Raw genomic sequence first — 13173 nt, forward strand, 5'->3', positions numbered from 1 at the left:
CTTAATTCATATCACTAAATGTAACACCTCTTTTGTATAAGTTAGTGTTGGGTATACTTTGCAGTATTAAATATATTACTATAAATATCTTAAAGTTTTATTTATTCAGGAGTTGTTCCATCATACCATAAACAACTGAAAGAGCTCAAAAATTTCAACAAATTAGCTTATAAACTACATCTTTCCAACTATTTCTTATACATAGATTTCATTTATTAGTGAAGATCCTTGGTACAGAAAATAAGGTCACCCTAGAACAATCACGAAAAAAGCCAGCCTAGGATTTTAAGTCTATAATGGAAAGTACACAATAATCTAAGCACAAAAAAACAAAGAACTATCATTATTTTGTCTCTGTGTATTTTTGTTCTTATTCTTTTCACCTAAAACTGATCCAGATGCAGATGGGTATAGAGCTTCTGCCCTTGTTGGGGGAAAAGAAGGAAAGTGATCTCTAAGAAGTTAAACCTAGAAATTTAAACATTTTTTCTGTTAGTGTTAAGTGTACTTTTCGTGTTAAATATATTACCATAAGTATTTCTTTGATCAAAGTTTTATTTATTCAAGAGTTGTGCCATCACACCCATAAACCATACTTAACACCCTTCACAGGCTTTCAACACACTTGGTTATAAAGAGTGCAAGTTTTATAGTCAAACAGAACTGCATTTGAATATGGGTTCCACCACTTCCTAGCTGATCACTTTCAACAATCTTTTCATGTCTCTGAGTTACAATTTCCTCACAAATATAATTGTCCTACCTCTCAGAGTTGTTGCAAAGATTAGCAACAATCCAGGTAACTCATCTAGTACACTGCCTAGCACAGAGCAGACCATCAATAAATGATAAGCTAAAATAATCAGCATTACCACTATGAACCCTAACTCTGAAAGCCAGTAAGGCACAGGTACATCGAGCCACTTGGAGGGACCCAGAAAGCAAGAAGTAGAAAGAACAAGGTAAGTTTCTCTTTTGCCACATCTAAAAACAATCAGAACATACAATATCAAGAATTATGACAACTCTCAGAACAAGTCTCAACAGTGGTTGAGAATATACACATGAGAAGTTCCACTTTACCACTTACTAGCTGTGAGACTTGAACAAGTTGCTTACAGGAGATGTCCTTTCCTCAACTAGAACAGAGCTAATAACAGTCCTTCAAAGTACTTCATGGGGATCTTATGAAGGTTAAATTAAATGAGATAAACCACAGAATGCTCTTAACAAGCATCTGGCAACAGTAAGTACTCCAAATGTTAACTACCAGACTGTCCGTGAAATCCCTGGCACCCCCAAGGAGTTCCTGCAAGGGGTCTGAAGAGCTTGCAACACTAATAATGTATTTCAGATATACATACTATTTTTCAGTAGTATATGGAGTCCAGTGTGGTTAATACAATACGAATTATTTTAAGAGTTCTCAAGTAGCTTTTAAAACCATGAAATGATTGTTGAAAAACATTCAATAGAGAAAGATATAAAGTAAAAACTTGTGCTCATTCGGCCAACTCTTCCCCCACTCCAGCCCCAAGTCTACTTTCCAGGGGAAACCACTGGAAAGCACTGCAGTGGGCACCTCTTCAGACCTTCATCTCTCAATATATACATGAAGTTGGGAGGAGGAGGAGGGATTACATATTTTACAAAATGAGATCATACCATACATATTTTATTTATTCAACAGTATATCATGAATATACTTCTATGCCAATGCTTAAAATTCTCATTCTTTTTAGCCACTGCTTAATGCTTCAGACTATGGATAAATAATTTATTAATCCATTATTCTAGGCATTTAGCTTACCTCTAAATTTTTTGCTATTAAAAATAATTCCAGGGACTTCCCTCATGGTCCATTGGTAAAGAATCCGCCTTCCAATGCAGGGGACGCGGGTTCGATCCCTGGTCGGGGAACTAAGATCCCACATGCCACAGGGCAACTAAGCCACAACTACTGAGCCCACCCTCCTCAACTAAAGAGCCCGCGTGCCACAAACTACAGAACTCACGTGCTCTGAAGCCCACGCACCACAACTAGAGAAAACCCACATGCCACAATGAAGAGCCCACGCGCTGCAACAAAAGATCCCGCATGCCGCAGTGAAGATCCTGCGTGCCTCAACTAAGACCCCACGCAGTCAAAAATAAATAAATTTTAAAAATAATAATCATAATAATAATAATAACTCCAGGGGGTTCCCTGGTGGCCTAGTGGTTAGGATTCGGCGCTTTCACTGCCGTGGCCCAGGTTCAATCCCTGGTCGGGGAACTGCAATCCCGCAAGCTGTGAGGCGCAGCCAAAATTTAAAAAAAAAAAAAAAAAAAAAATTCCACAAGGAACACTTTGTTTGAAGGGCATTCAACACATGTGTAGCTATTTCTGTTGGACAGCTTCCTAAAAGTGGATCTGCTGAGTCAAAGGTTTTGAACATTTTATATTTTGGTAAGTATTGCCAAATTGTCCACCAAGAGAACATAAATAAAAGAGAGGACAATTGTACTCTCTGTAGTTAACCACCTCCTTAAAAAACAAGAACAAAAAGGAAAAAATCATGTGGAGAAACTGTACATTTTTCTACATGGAAAAGCAGACCACATCTTTGAGAAAAGATGGGACCACAGTTACAGATCCTTACTTTATCCTTCTTAACACCAGAGCCCCTGTGCTGACTAAACTCTCATCTTAACATTACTCAGCCCGTGACCTCCCTCTGGCTTATGTCAAAACCACTTTTCTAGTACACCCTGCCCCCACCCCAGTCCCCAAGCCAATTGTTTTGGCGGGGTGGGAAGGACTCAAGACCTGAAGTGTTGCTGCCATCATCTAACAGCCATGCCAAGCCCCAATAAAACAGAATTACTCCATGCAACGTTCACTTAAATGTTCTACTCTGTTGCTGTTTTAAAGCAGCAAAGGATTAAAATCTTTTAATCAATCATCACTGGCCTACAGGTAGTTTACACGTTTCATTTTGTCCCACAATATTATTACAGTGAGGAGCAAGAGCAGATAAAGGTCATGTTGGTAACTAAAGCTATATTACAGAAATACGCACACCCAGGATATGATTAAATAAGAAAATATTACTCGGTTCAGTATCATCATTAAACTTGCATTAATTTATAAATATTTAAATGTACCATATGATGATCATAAATAATCTGTTTTTGTCAGTTTCTAAAGTAACGCAACCCATAAACCCTTTGAAAAATTACTGCAGAAAGAAACAGTCAAGAAAGTATACAAGCCAGACTTACATTCAAATGCTGTGGTTGTTGCTTCAGGCAGAACCTGGCCTATCACATCCTAAACAAAGAAAGAATAAAGGAACACAATTAGCCATCTTCTTTATTGCTAACATGTGGCAAATCCTAGAGGAAACAGGAGAACCTGGAAAAGATTTTTGAAATGTTGGCATAAACTATAAAAACATTAGCTCATAATCACACTTAGCCCAGCAATCTAAGTCCAGAGTTTAAATCTCTATTCTGGAGCTTAAATCTCTATACTGGGAGAGGGGATCATTTAAAAAATCCTTTCCACTCTGTACTAATAACATAATTTTTTACTCTCGATTCAACAGCATAGACAATTACACTGTTGTGCATTTATAAAAAAAAAATAAGTTTCTTCTATGGGAGGCTATAGAAGGAATGTACTGTTAGTAGAAAAAGAGGTTTGGGGAGTCAAGACTGGCCTGGGTTTGAATCTCAGCTCTGCACTAAACAAGCTGTGTGACTAGCAACAAATTACTCAACCTCTCTCAGCCTCAATTTGATTATCCTCCAATGTGGGTCTAGTAATGCTTACAGAGGTAATGTAAAAGGTATTAAATAATGTAATAAACATGAACATGAACTGGCCTAACACACTGTAGACCTTCAACAAATGTAGCTCTGGATATGTGACTACCAACACCTTTCCTTGCACTCATACTGGGAAGAGTTCAAAAAACAAGTTTCCATGATGACGATGTAAATCTACAATACTACAATACATTTAACACAAACAATTCTTATCAACCTTTACTCTTGAGCAACTAAAAAACATATTTAATGACACCAAAATAAAGTTAATCTAGCCTACAAAAGAAAAAGTGTATATAACCTGATATCAATGTTTAAATGAATCTATAAAGTTGAAAACACTTAAAAAATAGTCTACAGAGACAGCTTATTTAAAGAGGTACAGAACACCTTCAAGAAATAGTTAGTTCTGGGAAAAGTGACCCTCCATTATGTCCAGTCCAACCCAAATGGTCTGCAAACCTCATTGTTCTCGGGGAGCTCTGCCACAACGTCCCTCCTGGGCTGTGCCACAAACAGCACCAGGCAGCCAGCTGACAAAGCCACTTGCAGTATTTCTCAGCAGGGAGCCCACAGCCCTTCCAAGCAGGGCACTTAGCAGGGTGGCGGCTGCAACTTCCTTCTAAAGGCAGTTCTTTAGAAGCTTTTGCTGCAGTGGCAATTTGCATAATAGCCTTGTTTCTACTGTGTGTGTGTGTGTGTGTGTGTGTGCGTTTTAAATAAATCTGTGCATATAAAATTGATCAAAGGGAACTATCTTAGGCAGCCCTCACTCATTAGAGCCAAAAGAGATTATTTTTTTCTTCTTACTCTAGTCTTAGCAAATGAAACAACTTTCTGTGGAAGTATTTGTAAAAGATTTTAGTGTTGAAAAAAATCCTTTCTACATACTTGTAGGTAGAAAGTATTTATTGACAGCTAAATGAAAACTGTTGAGCGAGTATAGAATACACAAGCAGCCAGTGTAAAGCCTGAGAGTGTGGACAGGAGCCAAACTGCTAGGGTTGGACCTTGGCTCTGCCGTTCAGTCACTGAGTGACTGAACTTCTCTGTGCCTCCGTTTCCTTCTGTGTAAAAATGAGATCATAACTGTACCTACCTTGTAGGACTAGTGAGTTAATATTTATAAAGTGCTTACAAGAGTGTCTAGCACATGGTAAGTGCAAGTATTAGTGTCTGTTAAATAAATAGAACAAGTCACTGATGACTGGAACATTACAAATCTTACCTCATAACGAAACCCTAAATTTCAGCACCTGACAATCAGTGGAGGATGGTCTTTGGTTCACTTACTTCATCCTTCCACAGCATTTACTGAGGACTAGCCAGTATTGGTTTAAAAAGGGTGGGGGGGGGGGACCCTCCACTGCCCCAACCCTCCAAGTCTAGGTTATCACTGCTTACTTCCAGACAACCAATCTTGAGATGTGAACCCTACAGTATTAGCAAACTAATTTAGGATCCTTCCTACTTATGAATGGCAGAACCTGTCAAACAGCAAACTTCTAACAACCATCTGAAAACCCTGCTGAGAAGCAATGGCCTCCTTTGTCCATCAACATAAACAAGGAGCCACACAAACTTTACAACTAATGCAGGGGGAAAAAGAGAAAGAAAAAGCAAACCTGCTTGAGAGAATCATGAGAATCACGTGAACACAACTGACCATCTTGTTCTGTTAAAGCAAATAAAGTGGGGCTATAATAATGACAAAGAGGTAAAAATCACTATCTCCTGGTCTTTTCTAAGCAGGCACATTTAATTTTATGTGTATGTTCCAGTTGTATTTTAAGTGACTTATTTCAAAATGACCCTGTCTTATTCTCAACATTTTACTCAACCTAAAGAAAGTTTCAAAAGAGCACATAAGTTCAACTATCTTGTTGGTGATCATTTCTTGATCCTTTTCTTCTCCTTCCTTTCAATAAATCAGTCAAACAAATAGCAAACCAAAAATATAAATGAGCATCTATAACATGCCAGGAGGATAAAGATTACAAAACTGTAGGCTACAGAAGAATAAGACTTGCTCCTTGACTTTAGGAAGATTATAATCTGTCACAAAGATAGAGACAAACCTAAAAGACTAACAAATCAGCGCACTTATAGTATGATAAAAGAGCCAAACAAAAGACATAAATTAGCAAACGGTAGGTGCTAACTCAGAAGGCAGGAAAAATCACAGTCTCAGTTAAGATAGAAGAAAAACTTCACAGACGAGGGGAAATCTGGGCTGGAACTTGGGAGAGAGCATTCAAACAGCAAGAGGAAAGGGGGAACATTCAGATCTCCTGCACAATTTTCCCCAAACTGGGGAGTGGATTGCCAAGGAAGAGGAGAAACACAGAAAGCTGAAAAACAGATAACCCACATGCCTCTGCCTATGAGGACCAGCTGGGCCTACTTCACAATGCACCAGTCCCTAACTATTCAGACGAAGGACAAAGGCCCCAGAGAGGCCCAGTGACTTGCCCACGGAGTCCCAGCCATTTGATGGAGCTGTGAATGGAGCCCTCAACTACTGACTGTGAGTCCAAAACGCCCTCAGCTCCAGTTGACTCAGTGACTACAAATTGCTTCCGGCTTCCATGTCTGGTTCTGCCACAAACCAGCTGTGTGGCTTTAGCATTTTCCCCATCCAGGGTTCATGCTTCCTCATTTGAAAACTGAAGTGAGGAGAGATATCAGATGAAAGGGAACATTCCAGGTTTCATTTGGCTTTAAATTTTAAGGTTCCAAGCCAAAGATGCTGATGTGACTGTTGGTTTTCTGCCTATTTCTCAAATGAAGAGATAAGGTAAACCTGGAAAAGAGATCTAAGGAGTCCTCCAGGATTTGAGCTTGCAGTTCCAAGAACTTGATATACAGCACCCATTGTCATGAGCCCTTCATGAGGCCTTCCCAACATAACACGCTCCACCTGGGCGTACCTGAGCAAGCACGTGGCACATGGCACTCTGAGCTCTCGATGGTGGGACCGTTTGTGCAAAGTTTATTTTTAGGCCAGTCATCCTTGAGCCAACGTACAACTGAGAGATGCCCAGGCCCTATCCCTTCTGCTGCAATAACAACACCACTTAGAGAGCACTTCCTATGCTCCAGATTGTTGTAAGTACTTTACACATACCAACTCCACTAGTCCTCAGAACTCTGTGAGGTAGGCACTACTTTTATCCCCCCAACCCTATTTTTGTCTTTTTACAGATGAAGAAACTGAGATACAGAAGACACTTGCCCAAGTGAGTCTGGTAAGGCTTACAATGTAAACGCGGTCAGCCTGGCTCCAGTTTGTGTTTTTAACACTATACCATTCTACTTAAAATAATACCTTCTGTTGTCTCAAATGAGTAAAGTGAAAGAAAGCTCTTGTCTTTCTCATCAGAGACACAATCTCACTTAATCTTTACAAGTCTTTGAGGCAGGTATCATTATCCCTAATTTACAAATAAAGAAACTGAGGCTCGGAGAGGTAGAGTGACGTGCCTAGTTACTGGGATAGTTTACAATTAAGCACGAATTTCTTGATTCAAAACCTAGTGTGCTGTCCACAAAACCATAACGGTGTGCATCCTCTTTGAAGCTCCCTCATTAAACAAATATTTCAGGGTCCTATGAAGCATCAGAAACAGAGAGGAAACAGAGGTGTCCGTCTCCTCCAGAAGTTTACCATCTCGTGGAGGAGACAGACAAAATTAGCACAAAACCCATATACTTTGCCAAAACAAAGTTGTGGAAACACAGAGGAGGGGCATGTGACCAAGACCAACGCAGAGGAAAAGCGAAGCTGGGCTTTGAAGGACAGGTGGGAGTTGGTGAGCTGAAGAAAGAGACCCAGTGAAGCAGGCCTGGGCACCTGGGAGAACTCACGGTTAATTCTATATATCTGGAAGACAGGATGCTCATGGGAGTGTAGTGAGAGATGAAGCTGGTGCCAGGCAGGTACAAGCCAATCAAGATGGGCCCAGAGGGGCTTCCCTGGTGGCTCAGTGGTTAAGAATCCACCTGCCAATGCAGGGGACACGGGCTGGAGCCCTGGTCCAGGAAGATCCCACATGCCACGGAGCAACTAAGCCCATGCACCACAACTACTGAGCCTGCGCTCTAGAGCCCGCAAGCCACAACTACTGAAGCCTGCACGCCTAGACCCCGTGCTCCGCAACATGAGAAGCCACCACAATGAGAAGCCCGCGCATCGCAACGAAGTGTAGCCCCCGCTCGCAGCAACTAGAGAAAGCCCGCGCGCAGCAACAAAGATCCAACTCAGCCAAAAATAAATAAATAAATAAATTTATTTTAAAAATATATATATATATATGGGCCCAGAGGACCACGCCAAGGAGTTTGGGCCTTACCATGAAGGGAGATCCATGTGCATGTGAGCGTGTGGAGAACTCTGGATGCAAAGAGAAGGATGGCATATGTGTACAAGATCGGAGGCTGCTGGTTTACTCCAGCCTCTGCACTCCTTGTGCAGACACCTGAAGATCTGTATGCTCTAGGTGGTCAGTAACATCCAGAACTCAAAATGAAGGTACCCAGATCAAATTTTGATTGAGTAACCTATGGCAATCAAAAACCACATCCCAGATCTTCCTCTTCCCCCAAACCTCCACCCAGCCCCATCTTATCCTGCAGGTAAGTTCCACTATAGATCTGGTACTTGCAACATGCTCCTTGGTATGTCAGCTCTGCCTTTGATAGCGCAGTTATTCAAAATATAAAATGGGTACGATGTACTCTATCTCACATGAATACTAAAAGCTGAGAAGTAGTACTACAGCATGTGGAAATAAATACCAAGTAAAGTAAGGACATCTGAGTTCTGGCACTGACTCTCCCACTCACAAGCAACATGGCTTTGGAAAAGCCATTTCACCTCACTGCTCCTCGGTAACTATCTGCAAAAAGATCAGAGGGCTCAACAGGCCACCTCCAAGGTTATCCTCTGCTCTAACATTCCATGATTTTATTTGAAATATATTTTGAATATTTATTATGAAAGTAAGACTACGTCATTGACTCTAAGATGCACATTTTCCCCTCTATTTTAACATCTCTGAAATTGGGTTTTGTACAATGTGTGGCATGTCACAGTTTAACAGGTCGCATTTTTTTTCTTTCTTAGCGGTACATAAAAATAATATCTTAAAACTTATGACGTCTTAGGCTTGCTGAAACATGATTGGTTAGAGTTGCCTTGTTTCCCTTTCCCACTAGTTACCAAGTTTAGAGAACTCAGTAGAAAGACAGGCTGGAATCTGGCCAGGGACATTCCAAAAAATCCTTGAGAAAAACTCTCTTCTAGATTCAGCTTTTTGTATCCCAGTTGGTTGCTTCTGTGTGCATGTCCCAGTCCAGGCTGTGAGTTCCTTGAGGGCAGGGGTCCAATCTGATTCATCTCTACTTCCCCAGGGACCTGCACACTTGTCAGATTTCAGTCTATACAATTAATCAATGCTTGTGGTGGAAGAAATAAAACTGCCCCCATACAAGGCCAGCAATGGCCACTAGCTCAGGCCACCAGGGTAAGATGTGGTGATCAAGGTGCTGACTGCCCTACAAATCCCTGCGCCGCCCTCGCTAGGGACACTGAGATTAGCACTCACCAGCACATCCCTGAAGAGAAGCTGCGGCCCAGAGTGCACTGTCCAGTCCACGGCGCCACTATTTGGAATCTTGATGCGAATCACCAGCACCTGGTTCTCCATGGCATGGAAGGGGCCAAGGGCCAGCCACAGCATTACAGGTTAAAGGGGCTCACATCCTGGTAGGGGGGAACCCCCTGGCTCCTGGTTAGGCGGGGGCTCGAAGAGGTGACAAGGGGACTGAGGGTCAGAGGACAGAGGGGGAGGGGGAGTGAAGAGAGGAGGTGGTCCGGAAGCAGCCCGCAGGCTCGGAGCCAGGCCCAGGCTGTATGGGGTTGAGGGATGTCTCTCTGTGAGCGTGGACAGGGCAAGGGGCAGGAGCCAGTAGGAACTAGCGGAGATCAGAAGGTTCTGGAGTTGGAAACGAGAGCAAACGGCATCTTGCAGTTCTCTGCCGTCTGTGTGGGTGTGAGGGGACAGCACAGAGAAGACGCCGTTTTAGAGAGATACGGCGGCAGGTGTCCACTCCTCCTTAAAGGAGCGGAGGGTCCCCGACTTGAGGGGACTCAGTCCGGGGCTGTTAAGAAGGAGCCCCAGGGCCGCCGGACCACAAGAAAGCCGAGAGGGCCCTCCGCGGGAGGGTCGGGGGCGAGTCCTCTGCCCCACCCCGAGCCAGAGTGCACGGCGCGCGCGACTCAGCCCCGGCAACCCGAGGCCCCGCGTCCCGGCGGCGGCAGCGGCAGGAGGGGGAAGGCGGCGGTAGGAGGGGGAAGACGGCGGCAAGGGCACTGTTACTCCGGAACCAAAACGCGCGGCGCCGGAACCCTGGGAGCCGGCGAGGGGACCCGCCTCCCGCGGCGCCATGTTGGAAGAGGGCAGCTCCTGGCGGGCCCCGCCCCCGCTCGCCGGCGGGCGGGACCCGAGGAGCAAGGGCTAGGCGCCGGGGCCGGAGTGAGGGGACCGACTGGACTATTCAGTCGTGAGACCCCCACCTCCCCTGTCGCGAAGTGACCACACATGGAGACCGGGTGACAGCCCTTTCTTTTCCCGACCCTCATTAAACTCAGCGAGGTGAAAACATTTAACAAAAGAAGGAGGAAACTGAACTAGAGCAGGGGTCCGCCAAAAGCCGATTGACGGCTTAAAATGCGTACTGTTTCCCTGTTCAGAAGACTAGAAAAATAGAACTGCCCCTCTCGTTTATTCCTACTTTATCAGGCCCTGTACCTAAATATTCGTGGAGGTTTGTGCATCAAATGATCAAGAGCAAGGTTGTCTTTTTTTCATTTTTCCAAGTCACAGATCCGGAGGATCATCTTTCTCCCAAATGAGCAAAGCGAGTGTGGATTTTTCAGTGAGGTCCTTTACCCCCATGGTTACCCTAAAATAGCAAACAGCGCACTATTCAAAAGCAACAGTAAAGAAATTCAGTGAAGAGTTTAACTGCCTGGGTACAGTTGCAGTAGTGGCATCATCTTTTCTTATTAAACCTTTGAAAAAAAAATATTCTAGACAGTCCATAAATTTTCAACTAGATAGCAATGTTTACGCAGTGATATCACAGGGAGTAGCAATAACCCTTGGTTATTTTTAAATGCCTTGTTAACCTCAGATTTTTAAATGCATAATTTTGTTCATCTATGATGCCTATACAGAAGTTTGTTTACAAATTGCAACGCGTAGTTTCGTCCTTTATCTCTAAGAAAAGTCCACATATCGCTGTCCTTTGAGGGGCTGAATTTTGTATAAATTCGGTGGGAGAGGAGTGTCATTCCTCTCAAACAGTTGATGAATGCGAGAGAAAAAATAATTTAGATACTGGTCAGTTTTGGTATAATATCAATTTTTTACTGCATATTTTCTCTATCTGCATTCCTTTTTTTTTGTAATAGTATTTGTTTTATTTAGTTATTTATTTATTTATGGCTGCGTGGGTCTTCGTTGCTGCGCCCAGGCTTTCTCTAGTGCCGCTCGTTGGGGTGTGCGGGCTTCTGCTCCGCGGCATGTAGGATCTTCCCCGACCAGGGCTCAAACCTGTGTCCTCTGCAATGGCAGGTGGATTCTTAACCACTGCACCACCAGGGAAGTCCCTACATTCCTTTTATTTTTAATTTGAAAGTCCATTGTAGAAGATAAATTATCTCTTTTCAGTTATTGTAAATGAATAGCTTAGGTAGAAATTCATTTAGTCAGATCCTCCAGGTAGTCAAAGAATTGCCCTTTTCCACCTGCACTTCAGTCTTGTGAAAAAACAAACAATTTGTTCAAGGTCCCCATGCACTTTTTATTGAAAGTTCATTTCCTATTATTTGAGAAAATAGACCACAAAGCCAGAGATTTTCTATGAACTCATGATTTGTTAAAATGGTTTTTATTGATAGTACTATGGGCAAAACCAACTCAAGTTGTACTTTCAATTCTTTTGGATATATACCCACAAGTAGAATTGCTGGATCATATGATAATTCTATTTTTAATTTTTTGAGGAACTGCCATGTTCCACAATGGCTGCACCATTTTACATTCCCACCAGCCCAAGAGTTCCAGTTTCTCTACATTTTCACCAACACTTGTTATTTTCTACATTTTTGTTAGAAGCCATATTCTCATGGGTATGAGGTGATATCTCAAAGTGGTTTAGATTTGCATTTCCCTAGTGATTAGTGATGATCATCTTTTCATATACTTGTTGGCCATTTGTATATCTTCTTTGGAGAATTGTCTATTCAAGTCCTTTGCCCGTTTTTAAATTGGCTTATTTATCTTTTTTGTTATAAAGTAATTTTTTAAATGAGGAAAATTAACATTTTACTACTATAAGTTCAGAGATGTTTTCTTTCATCTCTTTTTACATTGCTCCCAATCTCCAATCCTTAACCCAGAATCTGATCCCTTCCCACTGCTTCACAGATACTATCTCAGTCCAAACTACCATTATATTTATATTATATTTCTCCCTTAAACTTCTGTTTCCATTCTTGCCACTGCTACCAACGGTCTATGCTCAATCCAATTACCAGGGTTAGAATACCAAGTCACCCCTTTGGTTAAAACTATTCTGATGGCCTCCTAACTTGTACAGAATAAAAACTAAAGTCCTTTCCTTGACCTGCAAAACTCCACACAGTCTGCCCTCCATACCTTCTGGCCTTATGATCTCTCAAACGTCATTCACACCAGCCTCCTTCTTACTTTTCCTTGAACATCTCAGGCATCCCACCTCAGGGTCTTTGCATTTGCCCTTTCCTCTCCCTGGATTGCTCTTATCCCGATATTCACATGGCTCACTTCCTCCTGCAGATGTTGACTTAAAAATCACCTTCGTGTTGAGGCCTTCCCTTAGCACAGTCTCGAAAACCAGCCCCAAACCCACCCCACCCACAGATGCGAGCACGCAGGTGTACACAATTCCTGGTCCCCTTCCCTGGTTTACTTTTCTCCTGGCCCTCATCACTACCATGCCACATGTCTCAATCCTGTGTTTGTCTCCCCACTAAACTGTAACTTGGCGAGGGAGGGACGGGTATGTGTTTTATTCACTGCCATGTCCCTAGTACCTAAAATAGTACCTGACACACAGTGGGCACTTTAATAATATTTGTTAAATGAATGAGTGGATTTTGAAGGCAAAGTGGGTTGAGTAATAGGAATGCAACTACCATGTGCATCTCCTGCCTGTCTTGAGCCGCACTTGCTCCTTGGCCTTCCCACTACCACTGCCATCGTGGAGACTGAGACAACAACAATTATAGACTCCCACTGAACCACAAACTTT

At 42.6% G+C, this 13173-nt stretch overlaps 1 protein-coding gene across 6 annotated transcripts in view; it reads right to left on the reverse strand.

Moving 5' to 3' along the window:
- The window catches only part of MAP2K5 (mitogen-activated protein kinase kinase 5), a 264152-nt gene extending 254000 nt beyond the window's left edge, over positions 1-10152 (reverse strand). For all 6 annotated transcript variants that reach the window (XM_061181974.1, XM_061181976.1, XM_061181973.1 and 3 more), the window contains exons 1-2: positions 9420-10152; positions 3265-3313 (exon numbers count right to left, since the gene is read on the reverse strand). In XM_061181974.1, the coding sequence (XP_061037957.1) occupies positions 3265-3313; positions 9420-9554 (184 nt within the window). In that variant the 5' untranslated portion in view covers positions 9555-10152. The remainder of the gene's footprint in view (positions 1-3264; positions 3314-9419) is intronic.
- Between the last annotated feature and the right edge of the window lie 3021 nt (positions 10153-13173).

The sequence above is a fragment of the Eubalaena glacialis genome, chromosome 2 (assembly GCF_028564815.1).
Source record: "Eubalaena glacialis isolate mEubGla1 chromosome 2, mEubGla1.1.hap2.+ XY, whole genome shotgun sequence".
NCBI classification, from domain to species: domain Eukaryota; kingdom Metazoa; phylum Chordata; class Mammalia; order Artiodactyla; family Balaenidae; genus Eubalaena; species Eubalaena glacialis.